The 26757-nt window shown below is 46.4% G+C and overlaps 3 protein-coding genes across 5 annotated transcripts; 1 reads left to right on the top strand and 2 right to left on the bottom strand.

Annotated features, from left to right (window-relative positions):
• Window positions 1-7334: 7334 nt before the first annotated feature.
• Window positions 7335-11413, top strand: LOC117855886 (formin-like protein 1). The gene is made up of 4 exons (XM_034738282.2): window positions 7335-9168; window positions 9261-9460; window positions 10073-10320; window positions 10403-11413. The coding sequence occupies exons 1-4, from the start codon at window positions 7640-7642 to the stop codon at window positions 11228-11230; spliced, it is 2805 nt and encodes a 934-aa protein (XP_034594173.1). The 5' UTR covers window positions 7335-7639; the 3' UTR covers window positions 11231-11413.
• Window positions 11414-14317: 2904 nt separating this feature from the next.
• On the bottom strand, window positions 14318-20972 carry LOC117855887 (beta-glucosidase 4). The gene is made up of 13 exons (XM_034738283.2): window positions 20624-20972; window positions 18290-18356; window positions 18157-18215; window positions 17877-17952; window positions 17669-17743; window positions 17495-17582; window positions 17104-17329; window positions 16623-16738; window positions 16200-16411; window positions 16056-16090; window positions 15869-15971; window positions 14838-14946; window positions 14318-14749 (listed from the first exon to the last, which is right to left on the bottom strand). Exons 1-13 carry the CDS (start codon window positions 20954-20956, stop codon window positions 14551-14553), a joined length of 1698 nt encoding a protein of 565 aa, XP_034594174.1. The 5' UTR covers window positions 20957-20972; the 3' UTR covers window positions 14318-14550.
• A 1121-nt stretch (window positions 20973-22093) lies between these two features.
• LOC117856672 (uncharacterized) lies at window positions 22094-26332 on the bottom strand. Of its 3 annotated transcripts, none has more exons than XM_034739021.2 (2): window positions 24357-26332; window positions 22094-22520 (listed from the first exon to the last, which is right to left on the bottom strand). In XM_034739021.2, the coding sequence occupies exon 1, from the start codon at window positions 26243-26245 to the stop codon at window positions 24440-24442; it is 1806 nt and encodes a 601-aa protein (XP_034594912.1). In that variant the 5' UTR covers window positions 26246-26332; the 3' UTR covers window positions 22094-22520; window positions 24357-24439. The 3 variants fall into 3 exon arrangements, with proteins under 3 accessions (XP_034594912.1, XP_034594913.1, XP_072149967.1); XM_034739022.2 differs by lacking the exon at window positions 22094-22520 and adding an exon at window positions 22554-23793; XM_072293866.1 differs by lacking the exon at window positions 22094-22520 and adding an exon at window positions 23813-23830.
• Window positions 26333-26757: the final 425 nt, after the last annotated feature.

Raw genomic sequence — 26757 nt, 5'->3', positions numbered from 1 at the left:
GGGACGTAGTTAAATTTTTAATGGCATTAAAGGGTTGAGCTAAATTTGGATGTTATATAAGAAGTGGGTTAAATTTCCAATGACATACTGCTAGAGTACTACTACTAGCACTGTACCGGGATCGAGCACGGCATCCGTCCACGTCCGCGTTTACCTGCAGTTTACGAGAGTCCTCGCCTGACCCTGCACTTACCAATGCAATCTTAGGGAGAAGGTCAGAAGGAGCGATTAGTTTACGAGAGTCCCCATCGAGATCAAACTAACCATTCTCTATCACCTTCCCCGTGCAACGCAAAAGGGAAGCGATTAAGATGTACTACTAGCATTTAGAGCCGCACATCTTGCTGGCCAGTCCGAGGTGTTTGTACGTTAGTCCGAACTAAAATTTATATCACATCAAATATTTGAAAGCTAATTAGGAGGACTAAAAATGAGCTAATTATAAAACTAATTACACAGACGGAGGCTAATTCGCGAGACGAATCTATTAAACCTAATTAATTCATCATTAGCACATGTTTATTGTAGCATCATATTATCAAATCATGGAGTAATTAGGTTTAATAGATTCGTCTCGCAAATTAGTCCCCATCTGTGCAATTGATTTTATAATTAATCTATGTTTAATACTTCTAATTAGTATCTAAATATTCGATGTGATAGTAATTTTAGGAGGTTCTAAAAGAACCAGACACCCCCTAATTATACGTCCAAACTCATTTCGGAAAAGATCATCAAGCTAAGAGCATAGGACAGCAGTGTGTAACTGTGTACTGCGTACTGATGATCGATTGTCGCTGTCTGTTGAGTGTAGCACCAGTACATGCGCGATCAATGTGAGCCACTGTCAGCACAATTTACCATATGCATGCTAGCACCTACTGTTTCTCAAATCCTTGTAATTCTATCTTTCGCAAATCATCCTCGTATGCCATGCCAATATATTCTATTTCTCCCAAGCTTCTACTAGTGTCCAAACTAACATGAGCGTGCAGGTCTCGATCATGTGCCAGAAATTGAAGAGGCACGGGTCACGCTCGTCCTCCTCTGTCCTCTCTATCGCCTTATTCGCCAGCTGATCGATGAACTACGCGCGTCGTCGTAGAGGACCCTTGTACAAGATGTATTAGCACGCGTAAAAGGATCTTGTACATTGATCTTGGTCGTCCTCGGCTTCTTTTCATGGGGACCGCTGATGAACTAGCTCCATGGCCCCATCTCCAGTCGCTGAGTCAGACTGTCAGGGTGAGTTTTCGTCGGTACACAGGCCGGCCGCGTGGTGCGTACGTTTTGGGGGAGGACAAGGAGAAATGCCATTCCTACGCGTCGTCGGTCACACGTGCCCTCTCGTCATCCATCCACTACTGATGAAAAAGGATCCTTTTGTGGTCTGCAAAGTGGGGCCAAAAGCAAAAGGCTGCTGTGCTAAAGGTGGCCCGGAAAGCGCTTGAAACAGATTCTGCTGTCAGCGCAGCGGTAGTGGGAGTATCTGTATCTCCTCGTCATCGTCAGCAGACCCGCAGCACTGGCCTCATCGAATGCAGTGCCAAGCAATGAGTACTGTACGTACGTGCCATGTCGGTGCAGACGTGGGTGGTCGGTTTGCAGCGCAAACCGGGGGGGCTTTTTTCTCGCTCGCTCAGTCAGTCGTCAGTCGCTCGATCCTCATCCTGTGCTACGCTACGCTGCTACTGCGCCTGGGCGCGTCTGTTTTCACAAACAATTCAACACGCACGCGATCCTCCCGCTGTTCAGTCTCGCACTCCCACACTGCACCCGCACAGCCGTGGCCGAAGCTGTCGAGGCCTCCTCGTTTGGGAAGGCTTCGGTTGCTGCTGCTGCGTACGGTCCTCACCTCACGTGGGAGGTGGATCGGACGTCCTTGCACGCACGACGCTGTCCGCGTGACAACTGCCTAGCGGCGAGTACCGGTACGGCGCTTTGACCTCGGCAACATGCCTGCTCCTCACCTGCTACGCTTCCGTGCTTTCGCTGCCGTCGGAGTTGGATGGTTGGGTGCCCGGCGCCGGCCGAACAAACGAGACTGCACCCGGCTGCTGCAATGGACGTGGAGGGAGGAGGGTCAAGTGAATACATCACAAATCTGAAGCGTATCAGTTGGAATACTGAAGAAGTGTGCGGACGGAATGCAGAGAGTTGGGCACGGCATCCGTCCACGCTTACCCGATGCGGTTTACGAGTCCTCGAGTCAGTCGTCGTCTGACACAGCCCCACAGGACATTACTGTAGTTTACCAATCTCAAGGTGTGGGGAAAGCTAGCGATTAGTTAAAATCTGCCGACCCACTAATGAATCTGCTTCATGACGTCAAGTCCACCAAAGCCCAGACAAAAACAAAAGCCCCATCAGACACCAGTGATCGATCCGCTTGCCGTGCCGGTGAGGTTAAATCAGTCGTGATCGGTTTCCCCATGCACGCAGGCAACGTGTCGTCAGATGCTCGGATGCTCACTGTTCCGGTCTGGACTGAACAAGGCGTTGTTAACTGAGCCGACATGGGCAGCAGGCGGGCATGTTGCAGGGGAGATGGAACGTTCCTTCGACGTCCTGGGGATGCTGTGGCTCGCTCTGTACTCCTACTTCTGTAGCTTGAGCGCAAATACCCATGTCCCATCCATCGTCTACTGTACGTGTTACAACGGGCGAAACCGTAGCAGGAGAGTTTACCGCATCGCTTTCTGGGCCCACGTGTCGGGGACAGGAGGGCACGCGGCGAAGCAAAGCCCCAACGGTCGCTAGTCCTCAAAGTGTTTTTAATACTGTTAGAAAAGTGTTTACTAAAGCAACAAAGATGCCTGCAAGCAATGGGTTAGCAGGCCAGGACGACTGCACATCATCACGCTTGATTCCCATTTTCTGTTCAGTCCCAGTCCTAATCTACCTCTCAGTCCCGAAAGCTACATTAATGCATGTCGCTGTACATTCTTGGCACAAAGAAGGGGGGAATTGCCATCGTAATCACCGTGCTTTACCATTAGCAGCTGGTCTAGCTTAGACCGGTAGGTCAAGTGTCGAGACATTCCCACGCACGCATCGGAATCAAATGCCTGCCTGCCTGGTGCATCTCGTCTTGGTCAGCTGATAGTTCGACGCGGCAGCGAGCGGACGGTGACCGCCCGCGGCCGGCATCAGGAATCACGTCGTGTAAAAAATAATGAACGGTTTCCTAAAATCAGGGGGACGACGTGACAGAGCAATCTTACTATTATTAATTGGAGGCTCCTTTTGAAGCCTCCAGGTGAAGCCACCTAGGATTCCTAGGTGGACACCTTATAAAAAGAGAAATCCTAGAAATTCTCACAAAAAAGCAAAACATCCAACCATCAATCAATAGATTCAAATCATCATAGCCATTGGATCTATTCGGCGTGTTCGCTTCAGCTTATTCAGTCGGCTTATCAGCCACCAAACAGTGTTTTCCTCTCACAACAAATCAGCCGTTTCAGCTTTTCCTCTCACAACAAATCAGCCGTTTCAGCTTTTCAGCCGGCTTATAAGCTGAAGCGAACAGGCCCATTATATTTTTAAAAAAATTACCCACCTATGCCATTATGGAAATAGTCTAAAATAACCCCCTAAATATTTATATAAATTACCCACATCTGCCATTATATAAAATAAACTAAAGTAACCCCTTAATCTTCATCAAAATTACCCACTTATGCCATTATAAACAATATTTAAAATAACCCCCTAATTTGCAACTGAATTGCCTACCAGGAACCTCTTAAATTTACATCTATATTACCCACACATGCCATTATTAAAAATAACATGAGATAACCCTACGTTTTAATCAAATGACCTTAATTAAAAATATACAACAATATATGATTCTAAATCGTCTATATCTTACACTATTGGTATACGATATAATAATTAAGGTCTTTACGTATGATGTGTGTCACCATTTATAAGGATATAAATTGATGAGAATATAAATTTCTATGCTAAAATTGTATCTCAAAATTAGGGTTCATTAAACAAATTCAAGCGCATACCTGCGATGCAAAGTGAAAAGTTAAAGATTATAAATGTGAATGAAAATATTATAGAGTAATTACTAATTAAAATCTATCACAATTGGATGAAAATATTAAGTATATATCTACATAGATATTGTGTTTGAATATTTAACAAACGAGAGGTAGCTTATAGTAATAGTTTTGTAGCAATGTAGTCTTATTTTGTTCCATTGGAGATTCCGCATTAGTTCCCACGAGACAAGCTAGAAAAAAAGAGATCTATTATATTTTCTAACCACGAGACAAGCTAGAAAAAAAAGATAAATTCTCATAAAAATTAAAAAATATCAAACACCAATCCTGTAAACTCTAATAATCATTGCCATTGATCTATTATATTTTCTAAAAAGTTACCCACCACTGTCATTGTGAAAATATTCAAAAATGAGCTCTAAACCTATATCTAAATTATCGAGCTCAGCTATTATAAAAAATAATCTAAAGTAACCCCATATTATTCATTCAATTTACTAATACACATCATTATAAAGTATAACTTAAAATGTCATTCTAAAATTTTATTTATGTTACCCACGAATGTCGGTATTAAAAATAACTTAACGTAAACACCTAAATCTTAATCTAATTATCTTCATGTGCATCATACAGAAATATCAAAAAGTAAACTAATATATGATTCTAAATTACCTATTTATGTCATTTTTAATATAAAAATACTAAGTTAAAGTATATACACATGATGAGTGCCACCGTTTAGACCATTTATACAAGTATGTGAGGAATCGATGAAAAATATTGATTTGTATGCTAGACCATTTATACAATATGTGAGGAATCGATGAAAAATATTGATTTGTATGCTAAACATAATGTATGGAGGATTGGAGGTGTGATCTAAAATGGAAAAAGTATGGATATGGATGAAAAAGTGCATAGAGTAATTATTAATTAAAAATTAATGACAACTGGATAAAGATAGGTACATATTTATATAAGTATTATGTTGAAGTATTGAAAAATAAGAGAGTAGTAATTAAACAATTTTGATTATTAGCTAGAGTTTAATTTCTAAATAATTTTTAAATATATTAGCTTTTAAAAATATTAGCCCGTGCGGGAGCACGGGTTGATGGACTAGTACTACTGTAATGTTGTGCACTTGATCCCTGATCAGGGTTGGTTGAGCTCGGCTTCACTGGTTCTTGCCAATGTGATTGGATGCATACACGCACAAATTCAACTCAAATACAGCCATCACCGGAGATCCTTGGTTCCGGGCTACGCGCCACGCCAGAGGTATCGATACAGCCATACATGATACGTACAGGTACGACACCCGGCCGTATACCGGCAAGGACCACGCCACAGAGGAGTACGTGACCACTGCTAGCTTATACAATAGACTACAGATCGGTAGGTTAGGTCACCGCTTACAATAGACTAGGATCGTTGCCTGGCTGCACAGTGGCAGTAATCCAATCGTCACCGTGGGAAATCGCTGAAGCGAAGCGAGCTATTTTGGTTGGCCCGTGCACGTAGCACCAGGCAGTCTGCGGTCAGCACGGGCACTAGACCGGCCAGTGCATGCCGCTGTACTTGTACAATACTCGTACAATGGAAGGGAAAAGGCTGTGGAATAGCATCTTCTATAGTCCCCCTCGTGGCAGCCTTCCAAAAGTTACTACGTACGCCGCCCAGGCCGAATCCAGCGGGAGCGCAGGGGGAAAAGCCGGGAGGCGAGGAGACGAGGGACACGGAGATGAGTCCAGGACTCCAGGCAGAGGGCAGGTGGTATTGGTAAGCTCCACAGCATCCTGCGCCCGCGCGCGCCGTGGCAAAAGCTAGCGGCCGCCGAGCCGAGTGCGGGGGGCGCCCACGGGACCCCGGCCGCCCGTCCGCTCACCCGATCATGGAGCGCTTTCCTCGCCACGCGCCCCACGTTGGCCGGGGCGCTGCACGCCGTCGGTCGAGCTCGTGGAGCAGGGGCGCCGCACCGCGGCATAGCATCCTAAAACCCACGGGCGCGCGTGCCGCCGGCCGGTGTGCGCCGGAGGCAACAGCACCTGCGCTGCGCGCCTACGTACTCGTCGCGCGTTCGCGTCGGTCGCACACGTGCTCGCTCCCCCAGCGGCAGCGCTGCTTGTCTGCCCATCAAACAAAGCGCGAGCGTGTCCAAAGGGGGCAAAGGGCAAGTGACACCGTAAAAAAACCACGAGCTAGCATAGCATTGCCTGCACGCAGAGACCATGTGGACCCGAAGCATGCTTGTTCTTCGCTTGCGTGCGGACTCACGGGCTCAAGGCAGTCAAACCTGTCGGCTGCTTCGTTCGTGCGCCGGCCGGCCGGCATATGCTAATCCGGTGCGTCCTCGTGAATTATTGTGTGCAGCAGCAATTCAGCCATGTGTTTTTACCCAGCTACCCTTCCTATCAGATTTTATGAACTACTAGCTCGGAGCAATGGCGGCTGTGGCCACACGTGTCAGTTTTGCAACTCGAATGTTTGGAGGTAATACACTGATACGTCCATCGATCCGACAGTAGGCTCAGGTCACCCACTGCTTGATGCTTTTCAGGTACCACCTGGCTGTTTGCAACGCTATTGGATTGCTAACTCAGAACCTAAGCAACCTTGTGCTAACTCGAGAGACCAACACACTTGTCATCTTCCGATGATAAACTAACGAACGTATCTGTTTTATCGTTCACATGTTTTCGACTCTGGATTCATATATATCCAACAATCCAGCTTGGTCATCTCATCTCCATTATTGCTACCATCGTATCTTCATTTTAGCCTGCCAACCAACCAATGTGCATCACCAACCTTGGTTTCTTCCTATCCTCGTCCCACGTACGCAATGCCTCGTATCAGCGCGCCAGAGAGACATGACACTGTTGCCTCACTTGGGGAGCATCCTCATCTCATTCAAGGTGCAGCCTCATCTCATGAGGAACCGATGATGGTTTTGTCACATGATTTTAGGAGTACATTTTCAGCTCCAGAAAAAAGGTTCTATTAAGAAATTAAACAAGATCTATACGGTTCCCTGCTTCTACATGTATAAAGCGGGAATACGTATGCATACAGCCACCGAGTGCCCCAACATAGAACTCGTGCTTGTTCTTCCACACCTCCCCTTTGCTCTCTCGCACTCTTCTGCAACAACCCTCCATTAGTTTTATTTGAGCAGGCGAAGATGGCCAAAGAATGAGAACAAACCAAGCAAGCTTCAACCACCACCGTTCTCTTCCCACAGCTCACAAAACTAAACCAGCACTAGTGGCCAACCCCCCACGCTTTATATACGCACTAGACGCAAAAGAAAAAAAAATCTACTAATCAAAAGCGAAATAAGAGGAGCACAGCAAGAAGAGGAGAGGGAGAGTGTGTGTCTGAGGGAGAGAGACTGAGGCAGGACACATCCAAAATACTCCACCTCCATGTAAGAGCTGTATCCACTACAACACCTCACCTCCCCTTCCTCCCTCCCTCCTCCTCCTCTCTCTCTCTCCCTCTCTCTCTCTCTCCCTTCCAAGATCTGTCGATCGCACACACCACGCCATACACACGCAGCTTTTGCTCCTGCTTCCTCTTCTACGGTTCTACTTGCTTCTTCTTCTTCCATCACAATGCCATCTCCCCGGCAATTCTTGCAGCTGCTGCTACCCATCTTGCTCGCCACTTGCTGCGTCGATGGCGCCAACGGCCCCGACGCCCTCGCCACCGCCAGGAGGCAGCTCCACCAGCCCTTCTTCCCGGATCAGCCCGCGCAGCCGGCCGCGCCGCCGCCCTTCTTCCCGACGCTCCCGGTGCCGCCCCCGCCGCAGATGCCGGCGGGGCAGGACCAGCCGACGTACCCTGCCTTGGTGCTGCCCAACACCGGCTCCAGCGGCGCGGCGCCTCCGGCCGCCGGCTCGCACGGGTCCAAGAAGGCGTCCAAGCTCGTACCGGCCATTCTGCTGCCGCTGCTCACGGTGGCGGTGCTCGGGCTGTCCATCGCCTTCTTCTTCTCGCACCGACGGAGCAATGCGGCGCGCGGGGGCGGAGGCGGGTGTGTCGGTGGCGGGGAACCCAAGTTCTTGCACCCGGAGAGGACGAGCCTCTTCGCGCGCGACGAGTTCGGCGGCAGCGGTGGCGGCGGTGGGGCTGCGCCGGCGGCGGCCACGTCGGCTGAGTTCCTGTACGTTGGGACCTTGGCGAGCCGGGCGGACGAGAAGAGCAGCGACACGACGTCGTCCGGCGACGAGGAGTCCCGGAGCTCCGGCGGATCGCCCGAGCTCCGCCCGCTGCCGCCGCTGGCGCGGCAATGCGCGCCGGCGCCGTCGAGGAGCCCCGGCGGGGCATCTCCGTCGTCCGGAGATGAAGAATTCTACTCGCCGCGAGGCTCGTCGACGAAGACCTCCAGCTCGCGCAGGACGCTGGCAACGGCAGTTCAGGCGGCCCTTGAAGCGCGCGACCGCTCGAGGACCCCGTCCCCTGGTTCGGCCGTGAGCACGCCGTCCTACCCGTCGTCGCCTGGTGCGACGCTGTCCCCGGCGCCGGCCTCGCCGCCTGCCTTCTCCAGCCCAGGCGAGTCCGGCCGGCGCTCCGTCAAGTCAAGATCGGAGAGCGCGCGCGTCGTCGTCCTCCCGCCGGTTCCTCCGACTCCGCCGCCACCTCCTCCCTTCGCACCGACACTGCCACCACCTCCACCTCCTCGCCGGAAACCACCGTCCCCGTCACCACCGTGCTCTCCCCTAAACGACAAATCGGCTCTCAGATCCAGCACCGACGCCATCTCAAGAAATCCATTCGTCCACCCAGCACACCCACCGACAAGCACATACCCGCCAGCTCCGCCTGCAGCTGCAGGCCCACCACCGCCTCCTCCTCCTCCGCCGCCGCCGGTGGGCTACTGGGAGAGCCGTGTGCGGAAGCCCGACACGTCCAAAGAAACCCGCTCGCCGGCGCTGTCGCCGCCACCGCAATCTGCCACTTTCAGGATCGTCCCTGCACCCACCGACGCGTTCCCGAGCCGGCTGCCGGAGAGCTCGGACCAGGGCGACAAGTCCGAGGACACGACGCCGCGGCCAAAGCTGAAGCCGCTGCACTGGGACAAGGTCCGGGCAAGCTCCGACCGCGTCATGGTGTGGGATCAGCTCAAATCAAGCTCATTCCAGTGAGAACCCTGCCGGAAAAAAATTCATCTTTTTTCAGATTCATCAGCTGTTCTTGGTCGGTGTTCTGACCAGTTTCACTGAATTCTTGCAGGGTTAACGAGGAGATGATCGAGACGCTGTTCATCTGCAACCCAGCGAACGCGGCGGCGAAGGAGGCGACGAGGCGGCCGGTTCTGCCGACGCCCAAGGCCGAGAACAAGGTGCTAGATCCGAAGAAGGCTCAGAACATTGCCATCTTGCTGCGCGCGCTGAATGTGACCAAGGAGGAGGTCTGCGACGCGCTCTGCGAAGGTGAGCAGGATCCTCGCTGACGCCAGTTCTCAGAATTCAGCCATGCCGCCATTTTTATTCGTTTCATACATGCTGTATCGGATCGAGAGCTAGTGTTCACTGACCTTTCGATCGCGTAGGATTCATTTCGCTCGTGAGCTGTGTGAGTCGTGTTTGACCACATTTAGCTTGTGACTGACTGCAGCCATGCTTGTCCGTATAGTATGGTTGGGCTTTTAATAAGTTTGTCTGAAAGAAGTGACTGCCAGCATAGAGCAGTTGCCAGTCGTTGCTGAAATAGCTGGCCAATTTATGCTGAAAATCACCGGATGCTTCAGGTCTGTTGGATAGGTGCAGGGAGTTATAACGGCAGTGAGCGTGTGAAGAATGTCGGAGATATTGCTCTTGTTCTCATCCCTCTTTGTGCTCTATTCATAGTTGCTCACAGTAGAAACTTCCATTTTACAGTCGTTTATCACTGCTTTTTCTAGAAATCACTGAAAGCAAGTTGGATTATTGTACAGGATGTATTAGTTGCTTTACACTTCCCATCGTACGGGTCTTCTTCACTGATGTGCTAACCAGTCGTTCTGAGAAAAATGTGCTAAGCAATTTACCATGCCTATCCTTCAGGTAACACGGACAGCTTCGGAGCAGAATTACTGGAGACCTTGCTCAAGATGGCTCCTACCAAGGAAGAGGAGATTAAACTGAGAGAATTCAAAGAGGAGAATTCCCCAATTAAACTTAATCATGCCGAGAAGTTCCTCAAGGCAGTCCTTGATGTGCCTTTTGCCTTCAAAAGAGTGGATGCAATGCTTTACATAGCCAACTTTGATTCAGAGGTCAATTACCTAAAGAATTCGTTTGAGACCCTCGAGGTGAGCATTGCACCTTTGCCATTGTTGTTTAATTGTATTATTTTGCTTCCTCAACCTAATTTTCTTTGTTACTTATTCACAGACTGCTTGCGATGAGCTTCGAAGCAGCAGACTCTTCCTTAAGCTACTTGAAGCAGTTCTGAAGACTGGCAACAGGATGAATGTTGGCACAAACCGTGGCGATGCACACGCGTTCAAGCTTGACACTCTACTCAAATTGGTTGATGTCAAAGGCACTGATGGACACACAACCCTTCTGCACTTTGTCGTTCAGGAGATCATCCGAACAGAGGGCGCCCGCCTCTCTGCCAGCACCCAAACAACTCCAAGAACCCAAGCAAATCCTCTACGAGAGGAGCACGAGTGCAAGAAGCTCGGCCTCCAGGTAGTGGCTGGCCTTGCAAACGAGCTCAGCAATGTCAAGAAGGCAGCCGCCATGGATTCCGACGTGCTTAGCAGCTACGTTACCAAACTTGCCGGAGGAATAGAAAAGATCACCGAGGTACTACGGTTGAACGAAGAGGTGAAGTCAAGGGACGATGCGTGGCAGTTCCATGACAGAATGCAGAAGTTCTTGAAGAAGGCAGACGACGAGATCATCAGGGTCCAGGCTCAGGAGAGCGTGGCGCTGTCGCTCGTGAAGGAGATCACCGAGTACTTCCATGGCGACTCCGCGAAAGAGGAGGCTCACCCTTTCAGAATCTTCATGGTCGTCAGGGACTTCCTCTCGGTTCTTGACCAGGTCTGCAAGGAAGTCGGCAGGATCAATGACCGCACCATCGCCAGCTCCGTGCGCCATTTCCCGGTGCCGGTTAACCCAATGATGCCGCAGTTGTTCCCACGGATTCATGCGTTGAGAGCCGGATTCTCCGACGATGAGAGTTCAGCGGCTTCAGTGTCATCGCCATGATCACTGGTAGTCTGCCAATATAATTTTTCGCGGACCATCAGTAGAACGCCGCCGGAGGGCAGAGGGATACAAATGGTAGCGAGACGTCCTTTTTTTTTACCTTTTGTACCTGTAGATTATAGAATGTACAAGATTTTTGCAAATATTTATTTATATATATAAGAAGGGATAAAATCTAGATCAGAGGAGGAAAATAAGCAGTTCATACGTGTATCCATGCGGCCTTGGCTCTTCAGTTCAGTCTGTAGTCTGTACATGCCTTGAAGCAGTTAACCAGATATAGATTTATCCATTTCAGAACAAAATACAGTAACAATTTTTTTAGAAGAAAAGATCTGCAGGATTGTAAGGCTGCTGGACTCTGGTGTACTTGAAAAGGAAACAAAATCCATTAAAATCTGGCATTACCAAGGAAGAAAACATCAATCTGTGCCATCCATCCAACAGTGTTTTGTCATCATATTCTTTTCGAAATCATTTTTGTCACCATCTTTGCAATTTCACAAATGGTCCATACCCCATGCATACCCCTCAAGGCTACACCAGTTTACCTGACAATTTTATCTGCAGTAGTACAGTAGAAGAAACTTTCCTGTTCCATTAGCACCCTGTAAGTCCAGACACTGTAAGAACTGCCCCAAGAGGTGAAATCATGGATGAATGGAGTAAAAGCTGCAATAGGCTTCCAGTTGGGACATCTGATGAAGAACCAAGTGCCTGCAGGTTGCAACAGAGCAGTAGCAGTCAAAACCAAAGGTTTCCATGGCCGTGAGAACATGGGGAGGAGAGAGAGAGAGAGAGAGGGAGAAACCAAGCGGGCGGGCGGTGGTTCGGGTGGGCGCCATCGCTGGGTCCCCATCGCCACCCCCATGTGAGGGTGACAACCATGCGGTGGTTCGGGTCTTGGATGCACGCCCACAAAACGTTTGCGGCCGGCATGGCGTGGCTGCCCTTTCCTACCAAACTCTTTTCCTCTCCCTCCCCATCCTGCAAGATCGGCAGCCCCACATGCGGTCTCTTGTCCCCGTCCCCCTGCAGGGCTGTGCACCGTATGGGATGGATGCTTTGGTGACTCTAATGGCCTCAATCATTGGCCTTCCAAGGCCAACCAAAGTTGTTTTCTTTTGGGGGGTCTCCTTGGCCTCTTTGGCCTCCAAAACACATGTACTCATTTGGTTGCTGATGCAAGTGTCAAGGGTCAAGAATACCAAGTTTAAGAAGTGTGATCATTATATTAGTTTTGACAAGGGGAGTGGAATTGTAATGATACTAGGTTTATGGTAGTAGTAGTTGGTGTTGGAGATGGATGGAAGGTAGAGGGAGGACCCATCCATGGGCACGACAAAAAGGCACATGCCCATGGAATAGCTAGCAAGATTCTAAATCCGGGATGAGAGCACAAGTGAAGAGACGGAGGCATGAATACATGCATGATAATTGATAGGTGCTCCCAAATACTAGCATCATGATTTGTGAATGACCAGCACCGGCAGCTTGTGGGGAGGAGCCAGCAGCAACAAAGGCACCTGAACCACTCACTACCCAATCTTGCAATTGCAATCACGCCAAACCTTTCGCTCCTCAGCATTCCGCTCCATCATAGTCTCGTGAGCTGCACATGCAAACTACTCCCCGGCTCAATGGTACATGAGCATAAATGAAGCCTGTGACGTGCACCAAACTCTTGCCATTTCAGCCCTAGCACAGCACAGGCGAAGCGAAAGAGCCAGTCACCGATTCACCCATGAAGCCGATCGAATCCAATGCTTGATCTGGCCGCTTTGGAATTGCCTTTGACAGGTATAGAAAGCAAGGCAGGTTCGCTCGGCTTTGGGAAACACCTGGCGTTTTCCGATGGAGGCCATTAGGCCCTAATCATCATGGTTAATGCGACTCCAACACTCCACAGGTTCATTTCCTAGGGACTCTTAGTCTCTTAGCCTTAGGCAGTAGGCACTGATCACGCACGCCGTCACGTGAGGGCGAGATGCCTACGAATCGGCTGGCTTTACGCGCCGTGCCTTTCTTTTTTCGCAAAGATCCCCGTGTGGCTTTAGCCAACGTTCAGTCCTGATAAAGTTGCAAAGTAACCCTTGTTTACGTTATCGTTAGTAAAGGGCCTGCACAGCTTGCTACTAGTGCTCTACTAGATCGCTATACAGTCACTATGATAAATTCTGCGTGTCTGGAAATAATACAGGCAATTCAACAGCAGATCTAAGCCTGCTCAGAACTTGACACGGATCGAAGACTCGAACCCGAGTGAGCAGGTTAAAGTGTTAAACGTACCCGTCTCCACCGGGCACCGGCACGTTCGGGCTAGCACGTTTGATCAAAAACAACGCTTTGCATTTGCATTTGCAAGCTGTCTGTGGCGGACCAGATCTTGAGTAGCATCGCGCAATTGGCAACACGGAACAAGTAGGAGAAAGGGACCAATACCTGACCGTAGAGCTTGCTTGCCGCTGCCGGGGCGCCAAGGGAAGAACACCAAAGGCAAAGGGCCAAAGGCGGAGCACAGAACCAATCAGTAGGACTAGGACGTCTCCATTCTCCTGGGGTCTGAAGAACCCATCTCAACGGCCTGATTCCTGTCCCGGCGCTTCATCAACATCCGGAGCCCGGGACGCAACGGCACCATTGGCAGCAAAGCGTGTAAACAAACAGACCAACCACCTGAAAGCGAGCAGAACGCCATTGCCCGGCTTCCTGATGCAACAGAATAAAGAGGCGTCACGCGAACCCTAGAGGAGCGATAGGCCCCTGGGCAGAAAAGAAACTGGGCTGGTAGGTTCCATTTCCCCTTTCACCAGCCCTTGTTTCTGTACGAGTTTCAATGGGGGGCAATGATCACATGCCACTTTGTCCTTCAACACTGACCCAACAGAGGACATCTCCTCCCTACCACCACCAGCAAAAGATAAAGGGTCTTGAGCCTATACTGCTAAAAGTCCCCTAAGGAAAACGCCAACGAAATACAGATGAACTTGGGAACTGGTCATGGTAATGCAACCTTACAGATCAATGACACAACAATTACAGCACAGCAATGCCGAATGCATGGGGTGTTCAGATGACAAGCGTGAGTTATCTGCAACTCCAGTGCAGCCTGGCAAGATTTTGAAACTTATTGGTGCAGAGTTCTGAATCTTAAAGACTACATTTGAACAAGTGTCCGACCAAATGAGAAGATACACAGCACATCTGAGATTATTCTGATAAATTCATACATTGGTGGTCACTGTAAGATACAACAACAGGAAAAACATGTACTGACTGTATGTGTAAATGTTCCTTTACTTGACACGGGCTGTGTTTGCTCAGTTTGTGTCAGCTTTGTTTTCGGCAGCCTCACCCTTCAGGAAGCGTGAGAACCACAGGGCCGATGCTTTAGGGTGCCTGGAGAGCCCATTCTTGTAATCCACATAAACAATGCCGAACCTCTTGGTGTAGCCCATAGCCCACTCAAAGTTGTCCAAGAATGACCACGCGAAATATCCACGGACATCAGCTCCGTCCCTGTGTCAAAACCCAAACAATTAGTTGCATCAGTCATTTTGTTGGCTGAACGTTTGTAGTAGTGCGATGGACTGCAGAATCAGCTTACTTGATTGCTTGTGCAACTGAAGCGAGGTATCCTTTGAAGTAACCGACTCTCGTTGTGTCATTTAAAACCTGATCCAGTGTTGCAGACTGATCATCTTCCTCATCCATGCCTACAGGAAAAAACTAGGTAAGGGCATCTCTCACGCACACATACTGTGTTTTATTCAGATGAGCAAACATTCAGTAGCACCAAATACAATGACTTGTGCAAGCAAAAATTCCATCATTTGTAATGCGATAACAAAACAATGCATCGCAATGGTACATTTCACCTGTTAGATTTCTGAAATTCTGAGTTCACACTCTAGTTTATTCCTAATAATTATCCATTTAATATACTTTGGACAATTGAAAAGTAGCTGTCGAAACCAGACATTTGGAACTGCCCAAATTTTTGCAGGGTAGCATGAAAGTTTTTAAATACGGAGACATTTCTAAATCTGTATTAGCCAGTTCAGTTAGAGTGCAAATAGGATGGAAGTTGAAACTCTGTTTCCAAATAAGAACAAATAAGACCATACATACTCTTGCTACCAGTAGCAGGCATGAACCTAGAGCCCTCCCTCTCTGCCCTTTGGGGCTGTGTATGGGGACCATTTTCTTCTACCTTTCAATACAAGATACACAACACTCCTGCGTATTTGAGAAAAAAATACAGTACATACAACCTACAAGCTTGCATCTTAGGTTTGCATATTCAGCAATACATTAGGTGTTGCATTCACAATTTAAGCTTGTTCATTTAGTACTCCAGTCTCCACTAAAATATTAAACGAGTCATTCACATGCAACTACAGTCTACAGGAAATTGAAATCATAAAGAATTAAATAAGGGCATAAAAGATTATATCTTCAACCCTGATTCATGAAAAGGAATGACAAAAAAACAGTAATGGAATTGGCTTCAGCAATTAAAGATTTGAGCCACTACACATTTGTAGAATTTCCTGTCACAATTTATTATGTACCATGTCACCAGTATTAGATGTCTCACATTGTTTTACTTTCATTTCGGAAGTATGGAAGCCTTACCATTCTCAGTAACATAAATTGTTGGATTATTATATTTCTTCGCTACATAATTAAGTACTTTGCGAAGGCCCCAAGGAACTATGAAAAGCCATTCAGATGCAGCCTGCATAAATATTGAGATTATGTGTTAGAAGAGGCACATATAATTTACATATATGGAGAAAGAACTTTAGTTCTGAGTTCGGACCCTTTCACCAATTTTTTCACCACTATTCCATTTTTCTGCAAAAAGAATAAACGTCAGAATAATGATAAAACCAATTTGCAGGCATGATCCTGAATACATCTAAGTTTATTAAAGATGACTCAGGCAGACTGCATAGGATAGTACCTATTCTCTCCACTTGCTGTACTTGATAGAAATAAATATCTTCTGGATTCTGATGATGAGCAATGAATCTTGAAGTATAATGGTTCAGCCCAACAAAATCAATTTTGTTCCTGATGAATTCTTTATCTTTCTCTGAGAAGGTCGGAAGATCACTGCCCAGTCGCTGACGCATGCTTTCTGGGTAATCACCAAAATATATTGGGTCTAAGTACCTTCAAGGAAAGGGAAACTAGTCAGTGGACATCATACATCATCCTAGGAACACAGAGCCAAATAAATGTGGGCACATTGTACTACATAAATTTGTGTGTTCTGTGAAAACATTTATGCCTTGTATAGGAAAAAACCTCAAGTAAGTGCAAAAGTTAAACAGTGTTGGAAAGATATGCCCATGTGACATTAGGAATATGAACAGCAACATACCATCCAAGTTGAAAGTCAATCCTCCGTTGTGCAGCAATTTGGTCTTCGACTTTCTCAGAAAATGGCTCTGCCCATTCACAATCGACAACCAGCCCTACTTCACCACCTTGTGCAACCTATTTTTGTAGCATGTAAAACCGTCAGAAAAACAAAACATATTGACAGAAAACTGATGGAATGATGTACAGGTTACCAAATACCAGTATTTACAATGTGATAGGAAACAAGATGAATTCTACTCTGTTCCAGACTTCCAATTCCCATTATATGAAAGGAAATTAGTGTTTAAGCATGATAGAGAAGGTACAGAAACTTGGTAGAATGCAAAGAAAGAGGAGGGGAGTAAAAAAGAACCCATACTGACAAAGAACTAATGGGACCGAGAACCAGCTGCTTTCAGGAGTATTGGCCAGGATCAGAATGTACACCCCCCAAATAAGAACCCTCAAACTACCAATTCATATAAGAATCTAAAACGGACCTTGAATTTTCTTCTGTAAACATCAACAGCAGCAGCATGAGCCAAGATTTGGTGATGGGCGGCCAAGTAACACCTAGCAGTTTCACCTTCGCATCCTCCAGGAGCAAAAACTCCAATCCCATAACCATTAAATGCAGTTTGGAGAGGCTCATTGATTGTTATCCAACGCTTTACTCTGTCTCCAAAATTTGCAAAGCAAGCTTCTGCATACAATGCAAAGTAATCCCTGGGATATTTTGATGGTGAGAAACTCATAAAATACAGCAAATCAAGCTGCAACCACTCTTGAAAAAAAATGTCTTGAAAAGAATCTCCTATGCAATCATCCATTTAAGAGTTAAGAAAACTTTGTAAATCATACTGCATACTTAAGATGCCTGCAATGACTTACACAATCTTGTCAGAAAGCCAGCCCCCCAGAGTCTTTTGAAGATGGTTTGGAAGATCCCAGTGATACAGAGTTGCATAAGGCTCAATTCCTATTGGCAGGCAGACGAGTGTTTGATAAGGTTGATAAGGCAGACGAGTTGCAACCATTACAGTTATTAAGTAAAACATCTGCCACCTTTTGCAATCATAAAGTTGATAAGGTCGTTATAGAAGGCAACTCCTTGCTCATTGACCTTTCCCCCCAAGCCATCTGCAGGCATGATAAACTCTTATGTATACGAAATGATATGAAGCATTATTAGTGTTGGCAAACAATAGAAAATCCAGACATTTATCTTGTGGTCAGTTATAAATGCTACAACTATCTGTTAAGTTTAACATACCAGGAAATATGCGTGCCCAAGATATAGAAAATCGGTATGCGGCAAAACCTAAACTTGCCATGAGCTCAATGTCTTCCTGAAAAATTCATAGGAAACAGTTCAAAAAAGAAATTACTTCTTCTAGGAAGCACTGCAGTGTAAACATTGTAGAAACTGAGGAACGAGCCAGTTTCCAAATTCGTTGATAATACCCAAGTAATAAGAAGATGGTGTTTCCCCTGTTTTTTCTTTCACTTATTCTTTTCCTTTAGAAAACTGAGACAGAGATGATAGACAATACCTTGTATCGATGGTAATGATCTACAGCAACATCTGCATTGCTTCTATCTAAGACACGTTCTGAAAGGAGAAGCATTTGAACACAGTAGTTAAATATATGTATTTCAATATCATAAAGGAACCAGATAAGCAACCTTTGTCCTCTGTGAAGACATCCCATATGCTGTCTCCTTTGCCTCCCTCCCTTCTCGCTCCCTCAATCTACAGAGGTGAGAATTCAAACAACATGACTTCCAGTTTTGGAGGAAGGATTAGAAAAGAAGCCGGTTTCCTCTCTATATTTTCGTTTTTAGTCTTTCTAGTGTTCAGGGCTCTAGGCACAGGCACAATTTTTGTTTAGGAAAAACTATGCATCTTCGAGTCAACTAATAGTCCACCTTGAAATTTATACACCCTGATCTTGAGATTTATACACCCCTACTTGAATCCCAAACTCTTATTATTCCATCACTCTTCTAATTCACAACCTGGAGTTGTTGATATTGACAGCCAGGGGCGAAGCCATGTTAGGCTTGACGAGTGCACAGGCACCAGGGAAAAAATAAAATTCCAGAGATTAGCACTTAATTTCCACCACTTGTGCACTCGCTGAACTCCAATGCGTGCACCACCATCCGGCCCAGCAGCCCATACTTGCTACGCTTGCATACTTTCTTTGCAGGTAGGATAACAACAATAAACAAATGGGGCAGTTCAAAATATTGTATCAGAGAAAGCCCACACGGACGGGTCAGTGGTCGTTTGCTAACAAGCTAGGTGTGTCGCGCGCATGACGAGCAAGAGTTGCACCAGTAGAAAAACAACCTTCCTTCCTCAACAAAAATCTCGGTTGTTTTTGGACTCGGGACTAAAGATTAGTCACGGGTCTAAATTTTGTAGTCTGCGGAAACACCTTTAGTTTCAGTTGGTGTTACCAGCCAGGACTAAAGGAGGTCTTTAGTCCCGGGTGAAAGATGGGGACCTTTAGTCCCGATTAATTAGTCCCGGTTAGGAAAACCGAGATATATGAGGTTTCCCAACCGGGACTAATACTCGTTTTTCTACCAGTGTTGCGCGAGAAAGCTAAACGACACCCGCGACATTGCGGTCGCTCGAAATGCAAAAACTTCATTGTCCAGTTTCCAAATCGCAAGCGGCGAAAGATGGGGAGGCATCATTCGCTCATCGCCGATCACTGTAGCACGCCTCCTCGCCGGATCGGTGCCCACGGCCTCAAGCTGCTCGTAAGCTTCCTTTTCTATTTCTCTCCGCTACAGCATCCTTCCGGAATCTTGTTTTGCTCCAAATTTCAATGGTATGCAACTAATTTCCTCACAAATGTTTTGGGTGCAAATCAATTTGTTTGAAGTAATAAGGTAGTGTTTCAATTTCTTTGGTCACCAATTCTAATTCATTCATTTAAATTGCAATGTTAGGGTTTGCATTTAGAGGTTTTGCTTTTGCAAATTGCAACAAATGGACAACTAAGAAAGGATCCATCGATATTTGAGACTTGAGGAATTGAAGTAATATACAAAATCATGTAATTGGGGAATTGGTGTAATAATATTGGAAATATGTATTTTTCATCTCTTAAGTATTTTGGAAGTGTCCCTCATGTTTTAATTGGTGCAAATCGATCCCTTAATCTATTATATCGGTGCACTAATTATCCCCATCCTAACACTTTTTCCTACAATATTTGGTCAGATAAATAATTTTAGTAAGCATTTTTACCATTACCGTTTTGTCATTGTATAGGTTAGACATAGATTTTTATACGTGTACATATTGAAATGTGCACTCAGGTACCTTATGGGGCACTGCCGCCCACCTCCAGTCCACCGCTCGCATGGTGAAAGCTAGAGTGACAAGGTTTCGTGCATAGATTTATCCTAAATAATCCAAAATGTGTAAGCCATGTTCCTACTTTGATTAACAACACAAGGCAACAGTGGCGTGAACAAACTACTTTCATTAATAATTAGTGAAATTAATGGTAGGGGATTCCTCTATCAGGTCCATCATTCCAGCTTCCACTCTGTTTATCTTCCTTCATCCCCATCCAAGAGGCAACAGCAAAAATTCACCAGAAATTGTACTTGAAATTAACCCGAAACGGGAATGCTAATATGAATAAAGGAGATACTAATTTGACGGAGGAGTCCAAGTAATCCGCACCCTGCACGTTCGGGACAAGCTAGATCAACTCTGTGCGTCGATCCAAACTCAAGCTAAGACGCTGTTCACCAAGCGTAACAAGCTTAAAATGCAACGACGGCGCCAGTGCTCTCAACTACAGCCAAAACAGGGACCAAACAGGACAGCCCCCCGAGCAGGCCAGCGCGTGCTGCGTGCACTAGCTGTCGCGCAGTCTACGGGCGAAGGCAAAGCCGCAAGCCACGCGACGGGACGGGCGCCAAGCGAAGGCGGCCGCGCGGATGAGATGGGGTGGGGGCGGGCGGGACGAGCCGACGAGGGGCCGGTACCTGGTATGCGGAGGTGGCGACGCCGAAGACGAAGCCGTCGGGGAAGTCGGCGCGGGCCACCTCCGCCTCGTGCCCCGTGCTCCCCATTGCTCCGGCGGGTTGGGGGCTGGGTGGTGGGGTTGCTTGAACTGGAAGGCGTGAGCGATCTCGGCAAAGCGTGGGGGAGTGGGCGAACTTGGAAGCTGGGCTTGGGGGGAATGCGGGTGGGGGGAGTTGAATATATAGCGGCTGGCATTTACTAGTACTCGGCAGCGGAAGCGGCACCCGGCGCTTGCTGCTGCCCCAGTTGCCCCGGCCGGCGAGGGCGCTGACACTGGGAGTGGGAGAGAGCATGTGAGGAGAGCAGCCACGGCGGCACGGCGTGCGAGGTGTGTCCCTATCCACGCCAATGGGGTGGCGTCACGCGACGCGAGCGAGACGAGGTGGCAGATCCGCGAGCGCTGTGTCCAGCGTGGCACCTGGTCGGTTCCAGAGGAACCGGGTCCTCCGTGTCACGCAGAGTTGCAGGAAGACTGAGGTCCCCATTTGGTAGGAGCTTCTCCACCGATTTTTCGGTGAAGTCCTATCAAAGGGGCAATTTCAAAACGATTTCATCACTGAACCCGGGGAGAAGCTGCAAAACAACTTGGAGAAGCTAAAAAAAATTGGTTTCATCGGCTTCTCCTCTCTCTCTTCAAGCATTAAGTGATCATAAAATTACTCATATTGCCATTAAAAAATTATTTTACCAGATATTTCGTAAAATAGCTTTAGCTCCACTAGAGAAGCCACTCCAGCAAAGAAGTTAGAGCCGAAGCCATTTTGGAAGGAGCCAAAGCTCTACCAAACATGGCCTAAGTACCCCTCCGTTTCAAATTATAAGCTATTTTAAATTTCTTGGAGAGTCAAACAATTTTATGTTTGACCAAGATTATAGAGAGGATCACAAACATTTTTAGCACCGAATAGATATACTATAAAAATATATTTAATGAAGAAACTAATGATCATAAATATTAGTATTTTATTGTATAAATTTGGTCAAACTTGAGATACTTTGACTCTTTAAAAAAATTGGAATGACTTCTAATTTGGAACGGAGGTAATATTTTATTGTATAAATTTGGTCAAATTTGAGATATTTTGACTCTTTAAAAAAGTTGGAATAACTTCTAATTTGGAACGGAGGGAGCGGAAGACCAAGAGATTTGCCCCCCACCGTTTTTTTTCTAATTTCCAGTTGCCATGAGTTGAACTGAAACGGACCTTGCTTCAAACATGCTCTGAATTTTCCCAAAGTTTAGAGTTGAGAGCTGAAACAGAATGCTGATAAGGTGATGGTCCGTGCGTGAGTGCGTCACGTTTTACATGAGCTTTCAGCCGCCTGTCAGCTCTCACTAGTAGTTTACAATGATTCAAAATAAAAAACAACCGGGACATGTGTCGGGGTCTGCTGCGAGTTGTTAAGGAAAGTCGAAAGAGGGAGAGCACTAGTTCAAAGTTCGACTAGAAAAATGAGCATACAATGTGTCACCGTCCATTTGTGATGCCATGCCCAATTTAAAACAGTGCAAGGGCGGCACAGCCTCAACCAAAGAAACTCGAACAAACCTCAGCCGTCACTTGGCAAGACCAAAGCATAAAGACAACCCTATCATTGGGATCCTTCGGTTAGTGCTAAAAATCAAGAGACGCCATATGCAAGTACCAAACAGAAGATACAAATATGGCACTTGCATGTACAAGGATCAGGTTCTGATCATCACCATATGTGGCCACTGTTCAATCCAATGATACGACTCCATCTTAGCTACCTTGAATAGGACTAACAAGAGCATCATCCATATATGGCCACTGTTCAAACCAATGATACGATTCCATCTTAGCTACCTTGACTCCATGTTAACAAGACCATCATCTGTGTGCAAAGCAAATTGAATACGTTATCACATCTTTCGATGACTGCGCTTGCTTAAACCAGTGGGAGTAATAGAAAATTGCCGACAGCAACAATACCAGTAGTTCGTTTTCTTTCTAAGACCAAACAGCAGCAGAATGGGCAAAGTCAGTGCTCAATTATGCATTCAACAGTTTGTTCTTTCATAGGGAGTAGGGATTGATGACCAGATATTTCTTTTATAAAAAGGCACGGTATGTTATCTGGCCAAATTCGATTGTGACAAGTGTTTTGAAAATTGTCAGCATGGATCATGCGGCTAAACGGTTATATGCTGAAATTGACATCAATGACTGGGGACAAAAGGACTAGTGTCTATAATGGACAAAAATTAAACTGTAAAAAAGAAACTTAACAATTATATGGTTTGGTTTTAATGATGACAGATCACAGTACAAAAAATTGTGCAGATTGCAAATCCAAAAAAGAGGTAAATCAAAGGATCTGTCATGTTCCTTTTTAATTTCAGTACTCCCATAAACAAAAAAAAAACATAACAAAAAAGCTGCAGGCTCAGCAAAATTGGCCATGCCCAAATGAAACAGGCACAAACAAATCATGGTTGCTTGCCCCCATCTTATTGACTTCAGTCGCCAGAAGAAAACAAACTAAAGCAAATTGAATACGTTATCACATCTTTCGATGACTGTGCTTGCTTACACCAGTGGGAGTAATAGAGATTGCCGACAGCAACAACACCAGTAGTTGGTTTTCTTTCAAGACCAAACAGCAGCAGAATGGGCAAAGTCAGTGCTCAATTATGCATTCAACAGTTTGTTCTTTCATAGGGAGTAGGGATTGATGACCAGATATTTTTTTTATAAAAAGGCACGGTATGTTATCTGGCCAAATTCGATTGTGAAAGTGATTTGAAAAGTGTCAGCATGGATCATGGGGCTAAACAGTGATATGCTGAAATTGACATCAATGACTGGGGACAAAAGGACTAGTGTCTAGAATGGACAAAATTTAAACTGTAAAAAAGAAACTTAACAATTATACGGTTTTAATGATGACAGATCACAGTACAAAAAATTGTGCAGATTGCAGATCACAGTACCATGTGTTCTAGTCTTGTCAGAGAACTCATTACAAATAATTGCGTCCATGAACAATGATTGCACAGATTTCAGTGATACTTGGAGACGATGCTTATAATATTTTATCGTTTTCAGTCCACTCCAAAATGATGATGTTACAAAAAGAACCTTCTGACACTCAGCAAAAAAACTGCCTGGTTTTTAATAGTCATATCACATAGCACAAATCAGCTGTTATGAAAGAGTCAGATTTCAGTTTCCATCAGCTACTGGCTACTAGCTAGTACATAAATCAAACTCTATAGAAAACAGAACTGGTAGGCACCAATTATTTTCAAGAAGTAGAGACCAGTTTTCATGATATACAAACAAAAGTGCAACGATGATTTTAGCCATGCAATTGAATTTTAATGAACATAGTGGTGCAGCTCAAAAGCCCAAGAGATAACATTAAATGTGGCATTAAAGTGTATTAAACAAATAATGAATGACAATCTAAATCAAAAATGTGACAAATATTTCCCAATCTTGAATTCCATTGGCAGGGAAAATCAATTCTTGTTCTTAATAAGGCATAAGGAAAAGAAAATCTCTAAATGTAGCATGAACATGGAAATCCTCATACAGTAAATGAACAGCACTTTAAACCAAAACTAAATACTCTTCTTTGTCAGTCTAGCATTTAAATAAATGCAAAATTATTATAGTAAATAACAACAGACACGAGTACAAAAGATGAAGTTTCTTGCAAGCTCACCAGAGATGCAAAGTTCAAAAAAGGAAGAGCTGCCACAAAAAATTAATTAGCAGCCATGTCGCTCCAAGTGTATCCTAGAGAAATTATGCTTCCAGGCTTGACTTTGACTGCATTTCCTCCCCTTCCAACTCCTTGACTGCAGCTATGAGGCTGCGACTTATACCCTTAAGGCACAAACCACTATCCTCCATTTCCTCCAGGAGTTTCTCAGCTCTTCTCCAATCCAAAGCCTTGAGACACAATGATTGAATCAGTTTGTCATACTCATCCACATTTGGCAGCAACCCATCTTTCCTCATCTCCTTTAGGCACTCAATGGCCTTCTCAAACTCCTCCATCTTGCAGTATCCACGGATAAGAATGTGATAACTGACCCTGTTCAATTTCAGATGAATCTTCTTAGCTTCACGAAGTAGAGCATGGGCTTCATCAATCATGCCCCCTTTCGCGTAGCCACTCATGAGCACACTGTAAGTATAAATATCAGGACTAACCCCTTCGTTCTCCATCAACCTCAACAAACCCTTTGCATCCTCCATTTCTCCCTGTTTTGACAATGCTGTGATGACAAAATTAAACACTGCTTTACCAGGAGCTGGGCCAAGATCTACCATCCTCAGCAACAATTTCTTCGCGTCCTCCAATTTCTTTTTCCTGCACAGACCATGTATAACTGTGGCAAATGTCTTGCCTGCATCCTTAAGAGACTCCCCTTGGTACTCTTCAAGCTGCACCATCCTTGTCAACAAATTATTTGCATCCTCCAGTTTGTTTGTCCTACATAAAGCATGTACAACAGTGGCAAAGGACTTGCCTGCATGCTTAAGTGACTCCCCTTGGTACTCTTCCAGCAGCTCCAGAGCAGTTCCTACGGTCTCATCATTCCTTGCCGAAGCACTAACAAGGAAATCCAAGGCTGATTTTGGGATCTGAATCTTCTTCTCCTTCGCTGCTAGGTATAATGAATGTGCCGCCTTCACCTTCTTCCCATCGCAAAGGAAAGTCAAAATCCTGCCAACCTTCTCACCATTAGGGAAGCAGCCAGAGCCAATCATCTTCTCACAAACTTCACAAGCAGAACGGAACATGGACTTCTTTCGTGCCGCTTCAATAGCCAGATAATAGCTGTTACTGTCCGGAGTACAACCGAACTCATCGAACTTGGCAAACACCTCCAGAGCTGCCTTCGACTTCTCAAGCTTCCAAAATATAGCAATCATTTCATTCAACAACGGTGTGCTTACTGATCCTGGTACAGAGCCAATTTCCTTGACTGAATCCCAAAGCAAGTACGCGTCCATCTTGTCAATCTCATCAGAATCCGCTACCTTGCCCACGAGGATCTCAAGATTCGAGAGGCTCTTGGTCGCAGGGTTGTTCTTCGCGGCATAGTTGAACAGGGATATCAGCTTCTTACAGGAACATTGGTCGGCAGCAAGGAGGACTGCGGCGAGGAGCGGCTCGTTGAAGTCCACGACCATGTCGGCGAGGGTGGAGGCGATCTTGTCCTCGGGGGTGGACTCCACGACGTCGCGGACGCGGGCGACCTCCTCTTCGTCGGCTACGGCGTCAGCGCCGCCGGGGGAAGCGAAGATGTCGTCGGCGTCCCCAGCCTCCTCCCACATCGAGCTCAAGCTGTCTTCTCCCGCCTCGGTGCCATCATCTGGAGTAGCGGCGGTCGGAGAGGAGGCTTCGGGGAAGGGGTCGGCCGAGGAGGAGGAATTGGCATCGGGGATGGGATCCGGGGAGGAGGAGAGGAAGCGGGAGAGAAGGCGCGGAGGTGGACCTCGGGTCAGGGACCGAGCGGGATGTGGTGGTGGCTGCTGCGGCGGCGATCTGGGAATGGAGGAGCGGAGGAGGAGGAGAGCACGAGCTCGCGAACGCCACATCGTCGCCGTCGTCCTCGGCGGCGGCGGAGGCGGCGAGGTGTTCTAGTGGTTGTGTGTGCGTGGAGGAAGAGCTGCCGTGGAGGACTGAGGAGGTTTCTTTCTAGGGTTTAAGGGCTTTTGGGCCTGAGGCTGACAGTCTCCATCTTGTTGGGCCATCATAACTTGCTAATGGGCCGAAAGCATGTTTCTACTAATTTTGATCGCTCTGAATTGTTTTTTAGTACGCGCAGTCCATCGATCTCATGGACACATCTGCTTCATTCCAAAATATAAATGTCATTGGCGAAACGAGCGTCAGTTGTTTAGTTCCTTGTGGTGGAACATACCTACTAGGATTCGAGTCCTCAACTCAGCATTGCTGCTCGTATTTTCCTAAATTTATTTCAGGATTTAACTGTAGGGTTGCGTGTGTGTTCGTAAGGGCGTTCCGGTATGTAGACCAAATAATACAATGTAAGCAAAAGTTCCTAGATTCATGGAGATATAAAGTAGGTAGGGTTGCGTGTGTGTTC

Source organism: Setaria viridis, chromosome 5 (assembly GCF_005286985.2).
Source record: "Setaria viridis chromosome 5, Setaria_viridis_v4.0, whole genome shotgun sequence".
Classification (NCBI taxonomy): Eukaryota; Viridiplantae; Streptophyta; class Magnoliopsida; order Poales; family Poaceae; genus Setaria; species Setaria viridis.
Note: the sequence above shows the minus strand (reverse complement) of the source record. Positions and strands in the feature narration are given on the sequence as shown.